General features: G+C 34.7%; 1 protein-coding gene across 3 annotated transcripts in view; it reads left to right on the top strand.

The window, feature by feature from the left end:
- The window catches only part of PTPRR (protein tyrosine phosphatase receptor type R), an 81470-nt gene that overhangs the window by 52113 nt on the left and 3495 nt on the right, over positions 1-25862 (top strand). For all 3 annotated transcript variants that reach the window (XM_087934454.1, XM_087934455.1, XM_087934456.1), the window contains 7 exons: positions 11853-12039; positions 14025-14109; positions 15557-15636; positions 15946-16083; positions 22335-22445; positions 23340-23497; positions 25675-25788. In XM_087934454.1, coding sequence (XP_087790580.1) covers positions 11853-12039; positions 14025-14109; positions 15557-15636; positions 15946-16083; positions 22335-22445; positions 23340-23497; positions 25675-25788 — 873 coding nt within the window. The remainder of the gene's footprint in view (positions 1-11852; positions 12040-14024; positions 14110-15556; positions 15637-15945; positions 16084-22334; positions 22446-23339; positions 23498-25674; positions 25789-25862) is intronic.

Below are 25862 nucleotides of genomic sequence, written 5' to 3'. Positions count from 1 at the left end.
CCAAATGGCAGTTTCTATAAATAAAACAATTAGGCAAATTATTAGGATGACTTCAAGCAAAAACAAACACCCAAAGAAACAAATAAGAACATACCATTTTCATCAAAGATAAATTATGGAGAACAAAATAATTAATTTATTAAAACATTAACAACCCCGATCTTCTTGTAACTGAAATGACTCATAACTGAAATGACAAAAGGATCATGCTATGAGTGGAAGGATAACAATCATGTACTTATATTTCATTCTAAAGTATTACAGTTAAAGGATGTTTATCATATTTCATCTCTGTCAAATTCCTTTGGCTCCATCCCTGTTAGGATTTTTCAGCCACAAACTGACCTGGAAACAAACAACTAAGGTCTATATGGGCCCTGAATTTTTAAATTTATCAAGAAAAAGTTCAAATTACAGAACAAGAATTCTGACCAGAGCTTTTCCACCTGAGTGATGTTTACAGCACACTAGAGACAATCTTCCCATTCAATCTGACAATTCATTCTCATGAACCTTTCTATAAAGGTGTCAAGTTTTAGAAGGTGAAGACCTGTTTAGTCTAAAGTTACAGCATCTATAGAAAGGAGTTTGCTATGCCTGGAAAAGATGCTCCATTTTGCTGCTTAAAAGAAAAAAAACCAGGGAAATTTAACTGCAGCCAGTTTAACAGCCTCAGGCCTTAGGGACAGAGAGGCTCGTTCCAATTGGTTATCTAATTGAATTTAATATTTTTATGCGCTTGTGATTTATGAGATCACACTATATAGTTTTTATATCAATCATATTAACTTTTTCTAGTACAAATAGAAGAAATTTAGTCTGAAAAAGTATACATTGCAAAGCTGTGTAAATATACTATACACTGGACTGCCTTCGCATAAATTATTTATAAGAAGCTCCTATAAGGATTGAAATGATCATCATTCAACTGTAGCAATTTTTAAAAATATTTCTGTGAGAAAAAGACTCTTGATATCTACTGCCTTTAGAGTCTCTCCAGAATTCCTTTTTTTAATCAAGTGTGGCAGGATTGCTGGCATATGTATGTATCACCACTTGTGCTATATATATAATATAATAATTATTAAACATTTCCTGCTTTTCCATCTAGTATTCTGTTAAAAGCAATTGCTTGACATTAAGCATTGTGTTGCTTTTTGCAAGCTAAATAATGAAACTTAGCCAGTGTTTGCAGATGATAGCATAGGCCTGAGACCCTAATACATGTACAGGAAAGGTTTTGGAATTTCCTGACTGAAATATACAGCTTTGCATGGATTTGGAGGATAAATTTACTCTATTGTGTTGAGATGAATATGCTTTCTTGTGCTTAATATAACTCATAGCTATTGCTTTCAGGGAAATGCCAATAACAACTGTTTTAAGCACAGGGTTGTGATGATCCCAAAAACAGTTGTTTTTTCCTTGAGTACAGTATTTCAAAGCGTTTATAGTTAATTGTGTTTGGAGCTCCACTTTCCCCCAAATACTAAACATACTTATTTAGCTTAAGTTATGCTTAGGTTTATCATTATCTGTACCCAGAATAGCCAGCATTTTAGTTTATTCATAGTTAAGATGTTAAATTGCATTTTGCATAAATGATAAATGATAGTTGCAAGATGTTCACACAAAACAGAAAGCCTATAACTGAGGTTAATGAATTTGCACTAGGGTGGGTAGCATATGCTCATGAACCAGACTGCTTAGGCTAGCATATCTTGCAAAGATAACCACTGCAAGTGTTTCATTAAATCCAGGCATGCAGAGACAATGTCACTTTACCCCAATGCAATGAAAAGTTTAGTGCCCACAGCATGCAGATGTAGGATTTTTCAAAGAAGACAGAAAGATCCTTTATTATAGTTGCAACCTGTATTTCTGTTAAAAAGGATTACTAGTGATACAGTACCATTAATAATTTTCTATCTCTCCAACATGTTATTACTTGTTATTATCAAATAACAAATAGAAGTTTTTAAAATATTTCTATCTTAAAAAAAAGTAGCATTAAAGCAGACATGTAATTAAATTAATTGTAAAGGAGTCGCCCACTTATGTAACACCCAGCATAACTAGACACAATGTTCCTGCCAGCCATGCCCATGGTACCCATTGGTTTTCCTGCCCGCCCTGTGTCTTTTTTAAATATTATTTTAAAATCATTTCAACTAACAAAAATGGGAAGTTGGCATGCTGCAAAGAAAAGCACCAGCCTCTACCATCATCTTTATCTCCAAGAATGTTCCTGGTTTCCAATTGTTGTGACTGGTTTTAGATTATATTCAGGAAATGGCTGCACCAATCAATTTAATTCCCAAGATGACAGGAAATCTTTGCTCATTTGTTGATTGTGCATATTTTTACCGTACCACGTTCTCTCCCCCCCCCCCCCTTGGCTGAACTTAAAACAAATTAATCAGTGGCCAGCATCTGGCAGACAATTTTGCTAACTTTAAGTAATGTCACAGTGATCTGTTAAAATGTTTGTTATATTGTAAACAGATGAAGAGAGGATAGCTGTCTGAACGTTACACTTTTCTACATTTTTTCAGCTTTACATTCCTATACAATCAGTTTGAAATATGTAACTATAATTGTGGAATCTTGTATAGTGAAAACCAACAATTCCTAAGCTACTGATGTACATTTTTTTTCACCTGCACAAGGCCACAAAGAAAACCTACCATTTATTACTTCAGAAGAAAAAAAAATCTGGATTCTAAAGACTTGAAAGTATATAAAAGTCTTTGAAATCTGACCTACAGTGTGTACACAAACAGCACAATGGGGGTGCTAGTGCTGTCAGTTTGAGACCATACCAGGTTGAACAAGGCATGCGGAGGCTCAAAATGCAGGACAAATAAACAGTTATGGTTTTTTACTCTTTTATGCTGAGGTATAATGTCTGGTTATTTTTAGATGATGAAAATCTAAACAAAATCTCTCCCCATCCCCCGCTTAAAATGCAGGGATGTTTTTTTTGTCTTCCTCAACACCAAGTTTCTTTTACAGGTAATCCTTGACTTATGACCACTACTGCTGTTGTTGACCATAAAATTTCTGTTGTTAAATGAGTTTTGCCCCATTTTACAACCTTTCTTGGTGCGGTTGTTGAGTGAATCATTGCAATTGATAAGTTAGCAACCCAATTGTTAAGTAAATCTGGCTTCCCCATTGACTTTGCTTGTCAGAAGGTTGCAAAAGGAGATCCTGTGACCTTGGGACACAGCAACAGTCATAAATATGAACCAATTGCTAAGCATCTGAATTTTGATCCCATGACCATGGAGATGCTGCAAAGGTCCTAAGGGTGAAACCTGGTTATAATTCACTTTTTTCAATGCCATTGTAACTTTGAATGGTCACTAAACAAACTGTTGTAAATTGAGGACTACCTGTATTCTCCTTTCTTCCCCTCTTCCCCTCCCAGTATTGCTAAAATACTGCTTTTCTTTTCCTTCTCTATCCTGGCGAAGCAAAAAAAAACTTTTTTCCGTACTATCTTTGTTTGCACCCTCCCTCTCTCTTTGTCTCTTTCTCTTTGCCTCTCTCTTTTTTCTTCCTTCCTTCCTCCCTCCCTCCCTCCCCTCCCCTTCCCTTGAAAGCTGGTTTGCTTTCCCACTCTTTGTCCACTAGAGAGTCCTTTGACCTTCCTTTCTTCTTTTAAGCAGCCCCAAATCACAATTAAATGACTTGGAGGGCCACATGTAGCCCAAAAAACCCCTTCTCCAGATTTTCCATCAAGAGCACCAAACCAATCTCATGCTTGAAATTGGCCAGTACCAGATTATAACAGTTTATATCCATCTTCAGCAGTCCTCTAATATGTGCAGATTACTATTTTAGAAATGTCATCAAGTATGGCTCTTACATTGTCAGTACGCTGCCGTGTTTCTCATATAATAAGGCCGGGTCTTCTTTTTTTTTGAGCCCCGAAAAAATGGCTAGGTCATCTTTTCGGGGGTGACTTAATTCCCCCCCCCTTGCATCTTCGGGTGGGCAGACAGCGATGGCTTGGACGTTGACCTCGGCATTGGTGGGGCACTTCATATTGGGGTCAACGCAGACAGCACCATATCCGGGTGTACAACAAAAGTACTTCCTAATGGCAAGCCCCCCCACCATTCCCCCCGTTTTGCATGTTTTAATATAGGCCTTAATTTGGGGGGAGGGGCTTAATTTCATTTCATGCCTATAAAACATGCTGGGACTTCCTATTGGGGGAGGCCATATTGTTGGAGAAACAGGGTATTATGCTGTTGATTTCTTCAGTGCAATGAGGTTGCTTTGGCTTCCCACCCAAAACTGTTTATCATGCTTTTTACACCGAATCCATCTAATTTCTAAAGCATACTGGCCACTCATAACAGATGGGCTGCATAATTCTTTTGCCCATGTTCTCTGTCAGACTGCAGAGCAGCTGTTTTGCAGTTATGTTTTACAAATAGGAGTGATCAATATTTTTTTGGCTCAGGCATAACAGTCTCTAGTAGAGAATATTTGTTATATATTGTGCTATATATAAACAAATGTGCCTTTAGTCTGTTGCTTGCGGTGAATATAATAATTGAAAACCAAATTCTTTTGGATATAATTAAATGCATAGTGGCAGCTGAAGTATAGTTAGTGAGACTTGCGTATAGAAATAGGAAGGAGGAGGCATTGTTGGAATTACCAATTAGTGTTTGTCAATACAAGAATCAATGGATAGAAATTAATCAAGGAGAGAAGTAATCTAGAACTAAGGAGAAATTTCCTAATGGTGAGAACGATCAACCAGTGGAATGGCTTGCCTTCAGAAGTTGTAGGTGTCCCATTACTGGAGCTTTCAGGAAGAGACTAGACAGCCGTTTCTCTAAAATGGTGTAGACTTTCCTGCTTGAGTAGATGGTTGGACTAGATAACCTCCAAGATCCCTTCCAACCCTGTTATTCTATTATTATTGCTGCTGTTGTTGATGATGTTGTTGTTATTGATTTAATCTTCAATTCAATTCATAGTCTGGGACTGGTAAAAACACTTCAAGTCCTGACTAAGAACCTAAGAGCTGTTAAGGTTGTTGTTGTTGTTGTTTTGTTGTTTTTGTTCCCATTTATATTTATGTGCAGGCTTCTTATACACTTGTAAAAGCTATGTGATTACTATCACTATTCCCTTCCTCATCTCTTTCATCATGACTTTGTTTTAATAATTATAAAATTGTTCAAAGCATTTAGAGCTCAAGATTTTTCCAGTCTGTATTAAACCTAGATGAATAATTATTTGACACCTTTGACAATAAAAGGAATTAATCATTAACTTCCATCGATGAAACATCAATCAATCTTATTAGAAGATTAATTGGCACCTACTACTTTACAAAGGGGTAGTTGGCCAGTAGCCACAACACTATTTAAGTAATTTTGATTCAGTCTCAATTAAGCATTTAATAACAGATAATAACCTCAATAATCATTTTAATACATCTTTTGATTAATCTGTTAATAGTATTCAGAAATAAAATATGAGGATCAGTCTTGGTTTTCTGAGGAATTGGTAAAATATTGTACAGTTGGAACATCTGGAAAATGAAAATGTGCCCATGTACATCTTGCCTTTGCAAGACTATTGTAAAAATAATTCTGTTTCTGCTGATCTGAGGATCAATTCCTGTACTTTTTTAATTTTTGCTCCAAAATTAATGGGGGAGGGATTGCTCCCCAACAACATCAATTTGGAGAAAGACTACATGTTATTTTTTTCTGCGTATGTTTCCAGCTCTTGAGAATCAAGTCAGATTTGATGTATATAGCCTATCCCGTCCCAAAGGTGTTTTTTCAGGAGGCAACTGGACTTTTTGCTTTGAAGACATTTCACTTCTCATCCAAGAGGATGAGAAATCTTGGATGAGAACTGAAATGTCTTCAAAAAACCCCCAAGAAAATCCAGTTGCCTCCTGAAAAAGCACCTTTGGGACAACCATGACCTGGATGACTGACAATCTCTACAGACTTATAGCCTATCCTGATTTCTATTTCTTGATCTTACCAGACCCTAATTGAGCATTCGGCACCTAGGTTGCTTGTGAATGTTTCTATCCCTTCATCTGAAAATCTGGTTTGCATGATAAATCTCCATTTTCTGGTGGAGTTATATGAGAGGTACAGACAGGAGTTATCTGTCTTTCAATCAATAATCCATTTCTAACTTTTTGGGATAAATAGGAGTCAATTGACAGAATTTTAGAAAGGCTGATTAAAAGAGGGAAAACCGAAATGTTTTCTTTCAGCTCTTTTCCTGCACAGGATGTGGAACAATTCCTGTCCCAACCAGATACCAATTGCTTAAAATTTACTCTAGTTGTACTTTTGAAAATCATTTCCTTCATTCCTTTGTGGCATAATGTAGTCTGACTAATGCTTGGAAGTGATTTTGAATCTGAATCTAAATAATGAAAATGCTGCTTTGTTGATAGTTATTTTTAAAATTATCTCCTAATGCCTTTAGGTTTCCAACAATTCAGTTTACTCTCCTATTTTGTTTACAAGGGGAGGTATCCATCTAGGGAAGAAGTACTTTAGCTGATTTTATTTAACAAATAAAGCAAGACAATTATACCTACTCAGCCAGATTATTAAAGAGGAAAATTATGTTTATCCAAATATCAGACAATAATATCAAATAAGAATCTGATAGAGCACATTTTTATTAAGGAAGAAAGGGAGTCGGATTCTCAAAAATAAGGAACAATGATACCCAATCCTATTCATTCATTTATACACTTTTATTTCCACACTTTGAATCAAACTGAATATAGAAAGTGGTTGAAATAACTGTTCCTTGGTTGCACAGAGAAAGTTTTCAAATATCTTTTCTAAAAGCTTTATAGAAGTTTCTATAAGTCCTTTTCTTACTAATTACCTACTTAAAGTGATGCTAGGTTCTCTTATTACTGACTGCCTGAAAAATCTGAAGCACATTATTCTCCTGTTGCATGTATGTTAATTTTCTTAACATTTTGGGATAATTCTTTGTATATTTTCCTCCAACTACGGTAGTTAGGGTAATATTGGCAAGATATCTCAAATTGCCAAAACGTTTGCATCTTTGGATCTGCTGCTTTAGTGTCTTTTCAGATAGGTTTGTACCCACTGTGGTTGGCACAAGCAATTTTTAAAGTGTGTATATTCAATGTAGCTAAACTATAGTATGTGCATGTACTTCCATATTTTGTTCAAAAGGTATCTGAGGTTTGCTACATGCAAACCTTCTCCCCTGTGTAATGCAAAGGCAAGTATTTCTGCTCGTTAATTAATGACTTCCTTCCATCTCTCTCCTGTTGACACTATACAATAAAGAACTCTAGTCATGGAATCTCATTTCAGGAATGTATATAGAGGGATGCAGAAGCCTCTTTACCTGCAGTTACAAAGAAAAAAGGCAGAAATAATGGATGAGCGAAGGGAGAAACTCAATCAGCTATGCATAATTTTTTGCCCTGTCCACAAAATGAATGAAACCAGGATGGATACTGCAATGCTGAACATGACATTCAAAGCCTGGTGTTAAAGAATGCAGAAACTACTAGTTAAAATAATCATCCAAAGTGATAAGGGAACTCATTTTAAGGGAAAGGCAGGAAATGACTACTTCAGCGATTTATGGGCTTCGTCAGATTGGTTGACATACAGTGAATAGGTGGAGCTTCCTGAAGAGAGTTTCCAGTTAAATATCAGGACCTTCTTCATTGTCCAAAAATTGACATCCTCTAAAAACGCCCAAATCTCTAGCATAGATTGGGCAGTTTGGAAATCAACACCATCAAAGCTATTGTTGAAATGTATAAAATTAAGTAAGTAAGAGTAATTTAATATTGATTCAGATTGCATCATAAACACGGAATATGTCATATACAATAGCCCATATATTGGGCTATTATGATGGACTGTAAGTGTCACCTCATTCACATTAAAACTTTTCCCAGCGAAAAGAGTATGGAAGGTTGATGGTCCTGAATAAGCATGTTGAACCTGGAAAACTATTTGAGCAATTATTAATCAAGTATTCTTCATGATTATAACAGAAAGGAAATTTATAGGAAATGTATTATAAACCTAGAACTAGTTATCTACTTCTTACCAGACAGAGTCCCAAAGCAAACATTCTCCCTGTGTTTGTGTCTGTGTCTGCATGCTTTGAAGAAAGGCAGTGGCTTCAGAATAGCAATCTCATACAAAAAACCTGGTAGTGCTATAGACAAAGAGAAGGAAGGAGTAAATCCATAACTCTGTGTCATCATTCTACTGCCTCCTTGGGTTCAGGAGATACTAATGAGTCAGTGCCATTGGATTAGGAACTCCAACAATGGACAGAAGATGGTTCAATCTTCTTTCCTTCACCCTTTTCCTACTTCTATAAATGCACAATGATAATTTAATTATATCAAAGGCATTTATTTTTCCACTAAAATCACGTTAATTCTATTCCCACTTATTTTAGCATATGAATTCCTGAATTCATATAGAAGGTTGCCTTTCAGCCATGACATACTATGCAAGTTAACCCATAATTAAGACCAGGTATTTGGGTTTATGGGACAGGGAGGGGAGGTTGAATAAAAATAGGCATCAGGCCTTTGAATAGATAGGATAACCATAATTATGCAATCTAGTTAACAATGTAATTGTTATATTCTAATCTAAGTAAAATTTCCAGATTTTCTGTATAGGCATCTCCCTATACAAATCTGGCAGGGAAAATTTTAGTCCTCCTGTTGTCCAAGAAATAGTGATACATGACAATTATCCATTAGAGTCAGCAAATAAATGAATATATTCATTTGCTATACCTGAGCAACTGCTTGCTGCAATGTGCAGGACCAGATTATCCTTCAAAACTTCCTCTTTCCTTAAAGACCTGGCTCCTTTAAGTCATATTTCTAAAATTGTCTGCTGACAGGGTGTCACAGTGGGTGGGTGTGGGGGGGGTGTCTTGATTTATTTTTCTAGGTCAGTGAGATTCAGTCTCAATCCACCTTATAAAACATTATTGGGAGCTTTAATACATTAATGTAATCCTTACTTCTTACATGAAATAGTCTTTGGAAGTATTATTTGCTAAAATTCTATTTTTATTATTAACCTGTATCAATAACAGTTAATTTTCTAATTGTGCTGTTGTCTGATGAACATATCTTTGGATCAACTCAGAGGAATCAATTTGCTTCTCAACACCAATTTTCTTTATTAATCTCTTGAACTGGAAAAGCCATAAATTCAAAGATATAATTAGCTCTTACCACATTTTTGCTGCAGAGGAAATAACCCTTTTGCCATGATTGACTGATAAAACAATGCCAAAGCCAAAGAAAATAGCAACATTTCAATTGTGCTTTGTTATAAAACAATATGTATTTACACATTTTTTATTAAGAAATCCACAGGCACTTTTAGAGAGGTAAGATTGTGCACAGTGTAACGAAGAATTGGCTGGATTTACTTCATGTTCTGTCCCTCCCTTCTCCCACATAGTTGGTCCATTGTGAACATTTTGAACTGTTTTTAAATAACTGCCAAGAAATGCATACAGGGATTGGTTTGAGGTGTAAATGGTCCAAAAATATAAATCCTGTTTTGACTCAACACTAAAATACAGTGTATTTTGCATTAGCATTTAGTTATAAACTCTGGTATCATATGTACAAAGTAGGGAAAGTTAAAAAAAAAAAATCTCACTCTAAACAGGCATCACCACAGCTGGTTTGTTGTTTTAAACTAGTTTCAGTGATGCCCATTTAACAAGAAACAATATCTCCCTTGTGGATAAGTGGATGCAGGGGAGCTTTTAGATCTATTTCTGTTGTCTGAGATCAGAAGACTGTTAAAGATCTAGAACAGGGGTGTCAAAATCAAGGCCCCAGGGCCAGAAATAGCAAAGGACCAGCCTGAGGTACTGCTGTTAGCGAAAATGGACCGCACCCTGTTTTGACCTGCAGGGTGCTGCAGGAGGCTGTCCAGGCAGAAAACAAGCCATGTGGGGGCTGCCTGTGGTCTCCCTGTGGCCTGTGTTGCCCGGCAGGGTGCTGCAGGAGGCCGTTCAGACTGAAAATGGTGCGCCATGGGGGCCACTCATGCCCCCACATCCCATTTTGGCCAGCAGGGTGCTGCAGAAGGTCATCCAGGCCAAAAACTGTGCACACAGGGACCACTTGTGCCTCCTACACTCTAGTTGATGGTTGTGAAAAATCTGTGATCCAACTATAATGGCGATTTATAAGGCAACCTGTTTAAGCAGAGTAAATTATTTCATTTTTCTTCTGAATTTTCAGCTTATTCTGTATTGCTTTAAATATAGCCAAAGGTCAATCTGGCTCAAAAACTCAGAAAACGTTTTGGCTTCACCAAGGCATAGGAATGCTTTTGAACTAGAAATGTCTTTATGAATCCTGCCATCATGAAAACTGGTATTTATGCTGAAAACTGAGCAAAACATCTTCATTCTGGGTTAATAAAATTTAAGTCCATTCTTAGTGCTGATACAGACAAAATATTTGAAACTAGTTTTCCTGCCTAATACAGTACATGCCAAGATTAGAAAAATAAAGCAACCGCATTTCTGAAATAACAGGATGAAGATGATTCCCTATACTGTATTTTCATCTGGATTGTTACAATAACTTTCCAAAACTAAGTAATTATAATTAAATAATCCAATTTTGGCTTTTTTTTTCCAGCTAGCACAATTATATTTTGTTAATGGCTATTTAGTTGGGTCTTTCATCTACCTTCGACTTGCAATGGTTCTGCAAATTTGAAAAAAATATTTGGAAGAGGTCTTAAGAATCGTCTAAATATATTTTAAGTGTATAATTTTTAAAATGCATTAAGTCTTCAGATAACTGATAACAGATAATCAGAGTTGGAAAGGACCTTGTAAGTCATCTAGTCCAATCCCCCGCCCAAGCGGGAGACCCTACACCATTTCTGACAAATGGCAGTCCAATCTCTTCTTGGAAGTCTCAACTGATGGCGCTCCCACAACTTCTGAGGGCAAGCTGTTCCATTGGTTGATTGTTCTCACTGTCAGAAAGTTTCTCCTTAGTTCCAGGTTAAATCTCTCCTTGTTCAGTTTCCATCCATTATTCCTTGTCTGGCCTACAGCAGCTTTAGAAAATAGCTTGACACCCTTCCTCCCTGTGGCAGCCCCTCAAATATTGGAAGACCGCTATCATGTCTCCCCTGATCCTTCTCTTTACTAGACTAGCCAAGCCCAATTCCTGCAACTGTTCATTGTATGTTTTAGCCTCCAGTCCCCTAATCATCCTGGTTGCTCTTCTCTGTACTTATTCTAGAGTCTCAACATCTTTTTTATAATGTAGTGACCAAAACTGGATGCAGTACTCTAGGTGTGGCCTTACTAAGGCTTTATAGAGTGGTATTAGTACTTTCCTTGATCTTGATTGTATCCCTCTGTTAATACAATTTAGGATTGCATTAGCTTTTTTGGCTGCTGCTTCACACTGCTGGCTCATATTTAGCTGGTTGTCCACTAAGACTTTTCACTCTTCACAAAGTGCTTTCTCCAAGCCACATGAGTGCACAAAGTTTTGATTTAGATATAATTTAATTTTTATGTTTAATTTTTATGAGACGTTTGTAATAATTTTTTCTATACCAATCTTGTAGTGCAAACACAACATAAAGAAATTTCAAAGAGACCTTTACATAGTAGTATGTTTCTCTGTATTCAGTGGCATTTATTCTCTAATAAATATGCTTATTTTCTTATTCAAATATTATCTAACAAATTTCAATTCATCAGGTAGGTTTACATAAACAATTAATTACAAATATATATTTGTTTTCATACAGACGAGGATCCAACGTCTCACTCACCTTAGATATGACCAGCTTAGGATGTGTTGAACCTTTAATAGCTGTGCCCACCCCAAGGGAAAAAGTAGCAATGGAGTATCTACAATCAGCTAGCAGAATGTTGACCAAAGAGCAATTAAAAGATATAGTTGCAAGTTCTCATTTACTTCAGACAGAATTCATGGTAAGTCTGTAATACTGCTTTTTTGTTTTAAAACTAAAAACTTGTAACTTTCTGTGGTCTCCAGAATGATATATCTCTGGCATTTGTATACCTCTGGCACTCACCACCCTTGCTTGAGTGAGGGCAATAGCAGGGCTATAAACTGGAGATGCCCAACCAGTCCTCTAAAATTGTGCTGCTTCAGTATACATATAAAAGAAATAAAATATTTAAGGATTTGAAATAAAGATGTCCTAGCATTATTTCATGATTTCACTAAAACATAATAAATAGCTGCTGAATTCTATTCCTTGTTATAAGACAAGATTTTCCATGTAGATCTTCAATTAACTGTAGGTCTACATAGCATTGCTAATACAACAAGCAAAGATAAGGAGATTCCAGAAAGATGGTTTAAGCACAACCATGGATAAGGTTAAGCAAGCACTCACTGATTTATCTGATTTGCAATCAAATCAAAATAAAACAAATGTAATGATCAAACATAAGTCAAACTATGACTCAGGCTTCCCAATGGAAATTGACTAGGGTGGTACTTATAGTCTGAGATTTTTGGAGAGGAAGCTTGAAGTTGAACAGTGGCCAGTAAAAAGTCACCACCATATCAAATTCTGTACCTGTCAACAGTGGTGTCCCCCAAGGCAGTGTTCTAGGACCAACTCTTTTCATACTCTACATAAATGACCTCTGTGATGATATCAAGAGCAACTGCGTTCTCTTCGCTGATGATGTAAAGCTATTCAACATCACAGACAATACTGTTACCCTTCAAAAAGACCCCAAACTATGTATCAGAATGGTCAAACAAATGGCAACTTAAAATTTCAACAAATAAATGCTCTGTCCTACATATTGGCAAAAATATTCAGAAAATAAAATACAGGCTGAATCGTCAAGACCTTGTTGATGATCCAAACTCTGTCAAGGATCTTGGAGTACTCATCTCAAATTACCTAAGTGCTAGAGCCCACTGTAACTACATAGCCAAAAAGGCGTTAAGAGTTGTTAATCTAATCTTACATAGCTTTTTCTCTGGTAATATTACACTAATAACTAGAGCATACAAAACATTTGCTAGACCAATACTTGAATACAGCTCATCAGTCTGGAACCCACATTACATATCTGATATTAACACAGTTGAGAAAGTCCAGAAATATTTCACAAAAAGAGTTCTCCACTCCTCTACTCATTGCAGAATACCTTATACCACCAGACTGGAAATTCTAGACCTAGAAAACCTAGAACTATGCTGCCTTCAGTCCGATTTAAGTATAGTATATAAAATCATACATTGCAATGTCCTACCTGTCAATGAATACTTCAGCTTCAATCATAACAACACTAGAGCAAACAATAGATACAAACTCAAGGTTAATTGCATCAAACTTGATTGCAGGAAATACGACTTCAGCAACAGAGTGGTCAATGTCTGGAATACTCTACCTGACTCTGTGGTTTCTTCTCCAAACCCCAGAAACTTTAACCTTAGACTGTCTACTATCAACCTCACCCCTTTCCTAAGAAGTCTGTAGGGGGCGTGCATAAGTGCACCAATGTGCTTACCGTCCCTGTCCTATTGTTTCTTTTATATATGTTTTATTTTTCTTATATGTATCCATGTATTCATAACTATGTTTTTACTTATACCTATTATCTTGTAAGCAATTGACAAATAAAAATAAATAAATAAATAAAATAAAAAAATGTGTATGTATGCGGTTTTATATGTATTATTTATTCTGTTTAACTTTGCAGGCTCCCTAGAATCATTTGATGACTATAAATCTAAATTTATAAATTAATAAATGAGCTATCGCATACTCTTTCTGCTTTTTAACTTAAAATCTCTAAACAGATTATTACTTTAAAATAATTCTGTGACTTTGTGATAAACCTTCCTACAAGCTGCAATAAATCACTGTTAACATTGATACTAAGAATTGCTCTTAATTTTAAAAAATGGGTTATTTTTTTCTCTTTAGGAAATTCCCATGAATTTTGTCAATCCTAAAGAAATAGACATCCCTAGTCATGGAACCAAAAATCGTTATAAAACCATTCTTCCAAGTAAGTTGGTTTAAAGTGATATTTTTATCAGTTCATTCTCCCTTTTCCTATTATCAGCTTTTTAATTATTAATTTATAGGTGCTCTTGAATTAAAGCAACCTGTGATGATTGCAAAATGATTTGTGAAATAAGATTTTTTTAATATGCATTATTGTTGTTGCTATCACAATCCTAGTTGATGAACTGCATTTAACTTCTTAAGACCAACTTTTATAGATGCGTTGAGTTGCATGGAAAACTAAATAAGCATTTGTCCTACCATAAACTTTATTATTGTACATTACTGTTGGAAACATCTATTAAAATAGTTTGTTCATATCAATAAAGCTTAAGTATTTTCAAATTTTCTACTTCTCTATCAAAGTATGTTTCTTCAAAAATCTGATTTTGCTATATGCTAAGGAGCCACAAGATTAACTCTGATTAAGTAGCAATGGGGAGAAAGGAAAAATAGAATAAACTGAAAAGCAGACTACAGTTCACTCCAGCAAAGAGCCATAATTGTACTGAGTACCTACGCAGTTATGATTACAAATGTGGACTCTATCAAAATGTGTATCCTTTGTTTGCAATCATACTCACTGCTAGGAAAATTAGTACAGTAATGAATCTGGCAGGAGATGGGCCCAGCATTCCCTTCTCTTTAATTGATGTATTTTACTCAATCAACAGCAGTAAAGCTGTAAATCAAGTTTCTATAGTTCAGAGATAATTAAAAAAAAATAACCATCTATGTTGCAGAAAAATAGGATTAATTGAATATTTGTAATACAATGAGGTGCATTCCTACACCAAATGGAGTACCACTGAGTATGGTCATATAAGTACAATAATCAGGATACTCTTTAAATTGGATGGGATTTATTCAGTCTCAGCAGTAGAAATTCAACAGCAGTCCCTCCAAAAGCAAGTAGTGGACTTTCTGAAGGATACTAAATGGAGGAGGCAAAATTGATCCCTCCCAGTGTCACAATAAGAGAGGTAAACACAAACCTCTGACAAACTTATCTGACAATAGGAGACTGGGAATTACATTTCTGTCATAAAACTGGGTTTTAATTTCTGGATAGCTATTTCAGATGTTCTCAGAAGGATATAATGTATATTCTCCCCTCATAATTTCAAGTCTTCAAAAATAATATTGAAAAAAAATTGGGGTATCTATCCTTGCGCATAGAGAACATGTATATGGGAAATAGGTTCTCCTCCCCTTTTCCTTTGCACAAAATTCAGAAGCAGACAGAAGACAGTATGAATTCTTCATGTATCTGTTTCACAGCTTTTCTGGAATATTTGGAAGAATTTGTAACACCCCTTCATACCTATAGCTGTCAATATCATTGCATAAATCATCATGCTTCTTTAAAAAATCCTTATGCTTTTATGACATTTCCCCTTTACTACTTTAGGTTTTCATTTCCATTTCCACCTGTGTTGTCTTTACAGATCCTGTAAGCAGGGTATATTTGAAACCAAGGAACCCAGTGGATGCTTTGAGCACCTACATAAATGCTAACTACATCAGAGTAAGTACACTGATGTGCAGTGTGCTGACTTGCTGACATATATTTCATTTTCATGCTTCCCATTCAGTTCTTCTCTTATCAAAACACCTAACTTAGTACTCTGCCACCAACTTCCACTGCCTTTTACTGTTGACAGTAGACTATGTATCTACTGTATAAAAATGAGCAATCATTCCATAAAATATTGTCCCAAAGTCTTTTGGCCTTTTAACTAAAGCATTGTACAAGATACGTTAATTCTATTCTTGTTGCTTCTCAGCTTATTATAATCACAAATTAATATGACTGTTCCATCTTTGTTTAAATTAGGGCTATGCTGGCAAGGAGAAGGCTTTCATTGCAACTCAGGGTCCTATGATTAATACTGTGAATGATTTCTGGCTAATGGTATGGCAAGAAGACAGTCCTGTTATTGTTATGATCACAAAGCTGAAGGAGAAAAATGAAGTAAGACTTTTTACCTTAATCAGTCATGGGCACTTTGTCTAGTTCTAAAAAAAAAAAAACCAACCCAGCCAATACTACTATCAAATATTCAAGACTTTTTTTAAAAATGTCATAGAACTCTATTAAAACACCTTAACTAATTTAATGTGGATAACATTATCAAAGTTGTCTATACAATATGTTCAAAACATTTATTTAAAAAATACACATTACTTTTCAGATTTGAATGGTAACATAAGAAATAATTTTGTTCTGAGTCCATTTCAATTCAGAATAGAGCTGGAAGGGTCTTCTATCCAATGCCTTGCTCAAGCAGGAGAATCTATACCATTTCAGACAAGCGGCTATCTAATCTCTGCTTTAAAAACCTCCAATGAAGTACCCACAACTTCTGAAGGCAAAGCTGTTTCTCTGTATGAATTGTCTCCTTATCTAAGAAACTTGTCTAAGATTCTCCTGTCATGCTATGAAAATCCTATTCATCAATATTATATTATACTCAATGTATAATAACAGGTCTAACCATTTACAACCATAAAATGCTGCACTGTATCAAACAAAGCCAACAGTCTATCTCGTATAACAGTCTTAGCTGTGACTGTGATTTCCCAGCATTACACAAAGTTCTCCAGCTCTTTTTGAATATGTTTAAGATAGAACCTGATTAAATCTGTATTTAATGTGGAAGCTCTGATGCCTTAAGGATATTTAGAAGTTTGCTGCATCCTTTAACTGAAATGATCTATTTATCAGAAATTAGTTGAGTCCTGCTTTGAAATAATAGTTTATTTGTTTGTTTAACTCTTTTATTAACATAACTATTGGGTTCTAACAGGGAAAAATGTGTAGACAGTTATCTATAAAGGAATATCGTAACATATGTGTATCTCAAAACATATAACAGAATAATATTTAAAGAAGTATGCCTTATCAGGACTGATCAAAATACTTCTGAAAATCTATCCTATTATACAGTAATATGGTACACAGAACAAACATTTTCCCCAAAGGAAAAACTTTTTGTAAAAAACACTTCTAACACTGTTTGAAAAGAATGACTTGAAAGAAACATAAAGTAATTCTCAACATATCAGGAAGCCCTGTGTTTACCTGAATTGCTCCCACTTGTTACAATACTGTTTCTCTACATTGTCCTAGACTGACGGAGGCAATTTCCGCATAATTAAAAAGACTGAGACTTCTTAAGGAAATCCCAGGCTACATGGACATTTGTGTTTATATGAGCTTTTCATATATGATCAAATCATTATAATGGTTTATATGGCATAAATTTTTTCTTCTGTTACCCGATTTGTTTTGAGAAACAGAAGTTTACCCAATAAAGAGGGCAGTAAATACTTACAAGAACTATGACATCCAAACACTATAAAAGCATAGGCAAACATAAATATCCAATGGTCACTCTATTTTAAATAAACACTTTTTATAGCCTACTGAAATAACCCAATAAGTCATATTTTTGACTTTACAATATGTTTATCAAACCAGAAGTGGTTTTTATATAGCTGGGCTAGTGTGGAAAACCTTTCATACATTTTCTCTTAATCATCCTGCAAGGAAAATAGGAATTCTTTTAATGACATTAGATTAGAACTACCTTCAAAGCATTTAGGGGTGGGTATTTCTTCTGCAACCTGGCATAACTAAGGAAGAAAATTAGCAGTCTGTAGAAAATAACCAGATTTGCTTACTCTGTCCATTACAGACCCAGTATAAATTGGTTTCCCCCTTCTCTTACCACAAAAATCAAGAAGGTATATCTGTGTGATCTTTCCAATCATATTCAGGCACTGGAAGATGCTTAAAGGTTCCCATATCTTGCAATAGGGTTGAGAAAAACATCATTAATTATTCTCTTAACAATTCTCTACTTTCTCTTCCATCACATTCCTCCACTCACTGCAAAAATCTATTTTATTAGCTAGCCAGGACAACAAGGGGAATCAGATGCCATATTATGATCCAAACAAAAGCTAACAAATTCTCACAGTGAGGAAAGGTTCCTATAACAGCCAGTTCAGAGAAAAATGTTATAGCATGGTATATGCATGTATAGCGTGCCCCTATCTCTCCAGCTACTTGTTATTCCTTCCTTCATTAATTGCAGTATATAGTTAGAATCTGGATCTGACAAAATGTTACAAAAGCAGGGTGTTCTTCCCAGCCAGTATTCCATGGTATTGTCTTCATTGGACTATCTTGGATTTTTAAATATAGTTTTAATTTCTGTGAATGCTCAGAATCAACTCTATTACCTGAAGGAGTAACATTATTTTTATATTAGTAGCCATAATAACTTTTCCCTCCATGGAAATATTTAATCCCCTCTTAAACCATGACATCAAAAAAGAGGACATGATGAGAGTTCATTGCCATGAGAGGACAACACATTTACATTGTTATACAAGCTGTATACTTACTACTTTTCACTGTAGTCAAGTGTAATTTCTTCATGAAAAGGTATACTTAAATATTTACAAAATGTGAGGGGGTGTACTCACTTCTGTGAGATACTGTATAGCTTGAGTACTGATAATAAAGCTAAGATTCTGGAATATTCCTCTCCTATGCCTTCATGATAGTAACTATCTCCCTATGCCTTCATTGATAGTAACTATCAATGGCAGAAGATCAACTGGTTTGTTGTTTAAGAACAGCAATATTCTTGTAGTAATCTGAGGGTTTTTGGTCACATGTACTACAGCAGACTGGAACAAGATTCAGTTTACTAATAACTTTTGTTTCCAACTGAATCTCAATATTTTGGGGGCAGTTTTGATCAATGAAATTTGTCTCTTTTCCATTTTTCTTTAGGACTTGTGTTGCTCTGCCAAATTTCACAAGAACACATGATCTATCATTTGTACATTCTATTCAATATATTATACATCCGCTGCTTCTCCTCTAACCTTTACTCATGGATACATTGCTACTTTATTGAAACCCTGCAGATAGATCAGTTATGTACCCCAGGGATGGCTCTCAATGGTTTACTAAATTATTACTTCCAATAACTCCAATCAACATGGGTCACAGTAACAACTATTAGGGGTTGGTTATAATATTTGAAATGTCACAACTTCCCATGGTACAATATTGTGTAAGTCTCCAAAATTCCACTTATTACACTCTTTCCTTTACAACTGATGGCTTCTTTTTTTCCATCTAGCCGAATAATATCACAATATACTTCTAGCAATTTGCAACAACATTATTTAATTAAGGTTTTGGGTGTTGCTGGGTGTTGCTGGATTATTATATTTATAAACTTTATAGTTCTTAATTGGTTTAATATTTAGAGTCTAATAAAACACAGTTGGAAACTTTAAATATTTCACATTCCTGGGGTCACAGCTGAACTATCTGCTATCAACTGTATAATTCAGCAATTAAATTCAAAAAGGGACATTTTCTGTAAAGTCCATTTGCATATTTAGCCATATTTTAATGAGGGTTTTAGCCATTTCAATGTGTCCAAGAGATTGCTGGTTTAATTTTGTGTTTGATTTATTCCAGGCAATCCCCATGTACCAAAGTTGCATTACAACTCCATGTTCAAACTAGTGAGACTTTAATGCTAAGTTTAGACAGTATTTTAAAAAATAGCTATTAACCAGTAGCATGTACATTAAAAGCCACATTGCAAATCAAATGTTTTTGTAATCAGAGTAAAATGAAATTTAGTGAAAAGAAAAAAAACCAAATCATCATATTTTACATTATATATATTTTATCTCTTGTGCCTAATCAGTAGTTACAATGTTGACTCTTACAGTGAAGATGGTTTACACTTTTCTTTTATATAGAACAACAATATAAACATAAAAGTAATAATGATAATTTCTGGAATTACAACTCCTGTTTCTGTGCAATTATGAAAATTTTGTATCAATTGTATACTGTATTGATTGTGGTTAATATTTTGTGACCTCCACTTCTGCTTACCAAACAGTGTGACTAACATCTAAATTATTGCAGAAAATATGAAAATCATAAAATATACAATATTGCAAACTGGTACATATGAATTTGAATTCCAGATTTGCATCTAAATGTGATTTGTCTGTCTTGAATTAACTGGTTTCATGATACAGCACCAATGATTTGCTTGTAACTGTTTGCTAATTTTACATTGCATATTAGCAGATATAATGACATTTGCATCTGCGGTTTACAAACTGCCCTTCATTCCCTCTTCAGTGCCAAGTGGATCTTGCTAGAATACTAGCAGTAATGTGTTAAAAATAAATCTAACGGGCCATTTTAAAAGTTAGAAGCAGCTGTGAGATAGGTAGTCTAAGTGAACAATATATTTCATTGTCCACCCAAAGCTGTCTGCCAGTTATATGTCTGGGAACAAGATAAGAAAAACATTTCTTTAGCTTTTAAGGAGTTGAATATAGTTGATGTATTATCAAGAAATCACAGAAGGATGTTGAATAGGCAGCAATATTTTATTTTGGTTTTCTTAATGTTGGCAAGAACACATCTTCCCAGGGAGGGGAAAGCATATATGATGGCTTTTTGTATCATTATTAGTATTTCCATGTAATCAAGGAACCCCTGGGTCACATGGGCTTGTAGCTTGAATACAAGCTTAAAAGGTGGGCAGTGTTTTGACTGTGTTAGTAGCAAGACTCTTTGATTTCCAGAGGGCAGTTCCAACTTTCTCTTTGAATGGACTCTCTTACGTTAGTCAGTGTAATTTGATGTTACAAAGTAGATGGTCATCACATAAATGCTGAATATCTACCAGGTAAAGAAATTGGTGGGTTTTTTTTTTACAAAAGTCACAAACATTGATTGTTCAAAAGTAATATCATGATTAGTTATTGTAAAATATTTTTTTCCTTTGCTTAACTTCCTTTGCTTGATGGGCTATCTTGTAAGACTTTAAGTAATAGGGTTGTGGTGGTTGTTTCCAATTGCTTTATTCCAAATATTGGTGTACAACAATTTCATTACTTTTTGATAATGATAAGTACAGCCATTTAGCTTCTAAAAAGAATGGATATATGAATAACATGAGGTATATATTATAATTTTCATTTAATTTAATTGAACAATGAATAATAGTATGTAGATTATTTCTCTTTCTTTGTCCAAGAATCTGCTCTGTTATTACATGATCCTTGTTTGGAGTAGAGGCTTTTCTATTTTTGGAACTTTATTTAAATTGGAATTCAAGACTTTTTGCAATCAAGATGTAGCTACTGCATATAACCAGTTATGTCCAATTAATGGCACAGATTTATTTAACATTGTTAAGTATGGATCCAATTCATTGTACATTTAAAATTGAAAATAATTTTAATACATTTCACAGTTGGGGGAAAAAAGCATAGTATTGATGTTTGTGAAATTAGTATGTCTTAAGGTGTTGCCAGATATAAAAATAAAACATAATTAAAACTTGTGAATGTACATATATTTAGCCTTTTGTTTTTAATTTTTAAAGCATGATGTTCCTATAAAATTTCTTAACCTCTAGATTGGTTATAGGTAGATAAAAGAAAACCATCAAAGTATAAAATAAAATATGTAGTTATTAAATGTAAGCCTTCGAAATTCCTATTAATTAGTAACAGCCAATCATTATCATTAAAGTCTGTCAGAGAAACACTCTGAGAGTTGCTTAATCATAATTCTGGTTATTTATGGTTGTTCTTTTTAATTTGTTGAGAGGAATATCTTAGCAGTTCTTCTTGAAAGCTTATAGGGCTCCTGAGTGATCCAGGCATTGAATTCTAGAGAATGAAGTTATTAAGGAGGCCTAACTGTATTTAGTTCATCATTTAAGCTGTTATCTTACTGCTAATGATCAATTGTACATGGGTTTGACCACAAACACACTGTTTTTTTAATTTAAAAAACCATTTAAAAGAAGCAATAATTTAATTCAATTTTTAAAAATGTTAAATTGGAATGCTGAAATGGACTATTCTAGGTATCTTGGAACAAAAATTCTCCACAAAGTAACTTTATATTGCAGTTTTATTAATACAAATATTTATATGCCAATCTATACATGTTATAAGGGAAGCTTAGAAGATATGCAAACAGGTTTTTTGTCAATTTATGTTCTTAGCAATTTACCACGTGAAATTTGAGAAATATTAATGACAGTTACAATATCTGTCATAAAATTTGTAACAATTACTACTTTCAAGAAAAAATAAATTTCATTTATTATTTTATTTGATCAAGCATTATTTAATCCTTGTTTCTAGAAATGTGTACTGTATTGGCCAGAGAAGAGAGGAATATATGGAAGAGTGGAAGTACTTGTTGACAATGTGCAGGAATGTGAAAATTACACTATCCGCAATCTAACATTAAAGGTACTGGGTTTTTTATGTTGTTGTGTTTCAAACTACTATATGTAGTTATTAGTTCACACCACCTATAGTACTGAACTAAACACAACTTTAATAGTTAACTGGTTTGAAGAAAATATCTTACACAAGAATATATAAAAATTATATTCAGCTGCTGATAGTCCAGTCCTATGCATTAACACACTTGCTTAATATGGCAGCATAATATAATATTGTAGAACTATAAGGTATATATAGTATCCTAAATTATAAAATTGTCTGTCTTTCTTAACTAAATTCCTTCCAAATGGTAGCCTGTTAATTATGAATTAGGATAATTACAGTGTATGCCTAGAAGGTAGTTTGAGAAAGGTTTTGTATCTATAATGAAATGGTTTTCTGTTTTCTACATGATAATAACATTTCTGAGATGTTTGGTCTTTATCCCTACATTAATCTACCAAGTTGGGTGGATCACAATTTAATAGCAGATTTTATTTGGCTTATCATGCTCTTTGATTCAGATGATAGCCAGGTATCAATAAAAATATCCTGCGCATGCAGAATTTTCATTGCCAACCATAGAAGCATGTCTACCATTTGAGTTCCAAAGAAATAGTTGCTTACCAATAGAAGACAATATTTATAACTCAGGGTTGAAACTGTGGACTTTTTGGTGCTCTCTGAGTTTGGTTGTTTTCTTGCAGATGTTTCATTACCAAACCAGATAATATGATCAGTGATAGCAGTGATGATATTATCTAGTTTGGTAATGAAACATCTGCAAGAAAGCAACCAAGCCACAGAGAGCACCAAGGACTCCGAAGTATTTGCTTTGCTGACTGCAGAAACACATTGTGCCTCATTTTCAGTCACCAGTGTTGTTAAAGAAATATGTATATCATTCATCGTTTTCAGCAAGGAAACCTGTCAAGGAATGTCAAACATTACTGGTACACTTCCTGGCCAGATCACAAAACTCCAGTCAGTGCTCAACCTCTTTTACAACTCATGCTGGATGTAGAAGAGGACAAGAAGGCTTCAACTGATAGAGGTCCTATAATTGTTCATTGCAGGTAATTTTTACCTTAAATATGATTTTAAATTTAGATTTTAATGGAGCACAATGGGAAAAATATGAATCAAAAATTGGTTTTTGCAATGTTGATAGTACATATCAAAAAAGTAGAAAGCTGGTTCATTTACACTATAAGAAGCTTTTTATTTAACTCAGTTCAGTCCATGTGAGAAATATCTTTCCAAGCTTCTGGCAAGAATCTTTCTCAGCCTAACCTGGATTCAGTGGTAATTAATACTGGTCCTTTTTCATGCAGATTTTATAGTCTATCTATATTCTATAATTATCTAAAAGACAAAAATCCTTCTTATTATATGACTTCTTCAATTCAGGCATGTCCCCTATCTGCTGCCCAAAACAGATTTGGTGCTCAGTAGTAGCCTTCTAGCAAAGTGCATAAGCCACACATTTTGCTTGGCCTGTTTCAGTGTGATCCGCTTACCAATTCTTAAATGTAGGGACAGCTGACACTGTCCTCGTCCTCCTTGCAGCCCACCAGAAATGCATCCTCTGCCTGTGTTGCCCAGCTTCCCTTCAAAACTACTATTTTCATACCTGAACTGTCACAAGTTCTCTCCAGCATTTTGTTCTGATACAGTAACAGCTACAACTGTGAGGGCTTGGCATATTCCCTCTCTGTAGTGTCTGATCACTTCCCTAGCTTGCAGATCTGCTATGTTCTCTGTATTTTTATAATTTTGCAATTGATCCAAAAATGGCCTATTAAGTCAATGAACTGTGCCAAACCCTGGAAAATTATGCTCCATTCAACTCTAACATCTTCCAGTGGAAACCCTGTTGTTTAATGCCTAGTCTGAACAAGACTTGGTCCCTAACTTTCCCACACCCTGTCTACAATGTTGTAAAGCTTCCTTTCACCTCCCTTTATCTGTTTATACATCTATGTTACAACTGCAAGATAGAAAGATTAAAATTTGTTTTTAATAAAGCTAAGTTATCATTTTTTCCTTGTTACCAAGTTTCCACGGCTCTGCACAGTAAGGTAGGAACCAAATAGCAACCTGTTCCCCTTATGCTTTGATTATTGTAGCATGAGAGTACATGTAGTGCTCAACTTACCACAACTGAACCAAAATTTATGTTGTTAAATGAGACATTTGTTAAGTGAGCAGGAAACAGACAGGAAAAAAGAAACAGACAGGAAAAAGGAGCAGCATGGGGAAAAAGCAGTTAGACTGCAGTGTGGAATTGCCCGAAGTCTCGCCTTTTGATAATCTCACATCTGATCTTAATTTACAACAAACAATGGTTGACATCAATCTTGCATCCAAAGCAGATAGTAATCCAGAACTCTTCTTCAATGGATGATATTATTTTTAGAAAACATATGGTACATTGAATTTTCCTTCGACCACAATTTTAGTAAGATCCCAGGTTATAACTTTTGATAATCATTTACAATGTGAATCATACCATGTGTTGAACTGAAAATACCTATTTTCTCACCCAGTGTGAGGGGAGCTTGAATTTAATAGCAGCTCACAGAATACATTTCAACTTTATCTCATCTTCTACAATGTGAATTTTTAAAATATTAGAAAAATTGTAGTTGCATGAGTTTATCATACTGTGGCAGGAAATGTACATATTTGTATCATCTCAATTGTGCAAAGAAAAAGGAAAAATACAAAAGTGTCTGGAAAACTAAGAAGTTAATCTAAGAATATGCATTTTAATTATCTCAGAGTTAAAGAACATAGACACATCTTGTTTTATGCAATATAATATAAGAATCTAATTATTCTAGAAGTTTATGGAGCTGAAAGTTGCTGAATTTTTAAGAAGAGGTTAAACATCATCTGCATCTACCTAATCATATATTTTTTCATGGAACAGAAATCAAAAGTTTCAGCTAATCTACATTTGTTAAATTGCTAAGGTACTAAACAAATTTAAATTTCTATGCTGTCCAGAGTTACCTTATAGGAGAGATAGGCAGCGTAGAAACGTAATACATAAATAAATAAAAGTAAACAAATGTAGTTCTGCTGAGAAAATAAAATGGTTATCAGAGATTATCCCTTGAGTAAATTAGGAACAAAGCCATTCTCTGTCTTCTATGCAGAATATTTCAAACCTTAAATAACCTGTGATACCAGTCATAATCTGTCATTTTAATACCATTCAGTTTGGTTTAATTGTTTTCTTTGACAGTGCTGGAATAGGAAGAACAGGGTGTTTCATTGCTACTGCGATTGGTTGCCATCAGCTCAGGGAAGAAGGAGCTGTTGACGCATTGAGTATTGTCTGCCAACTGCGTTTGGACAGGTAGGATGATGTAGAATACAAAATCCATTAATATTTGCCATCCAGTATTTTTAAGTGTCATTATCATTCATGTC

The sequence above is a fragment of the Pseudonaja textilis genome, chromosome 5 (genome assembly GCF_049901715.1).
Source record: "Pseudonaja textilis isolate UNSWEBS1 chromosome 5, rPseTex1.2, whole genome shotgun sequence".
NCBI lineage: Eukaryota > Metazoa > Chordata > Lepidosauria > Squamata > Elapidae > Pseudonaja > Pseudonaja textilis.
Note: the sequence above shows the minus strand (reverse complement) of the source record. Positions and strands in the feature narration are given on the sequence as shown.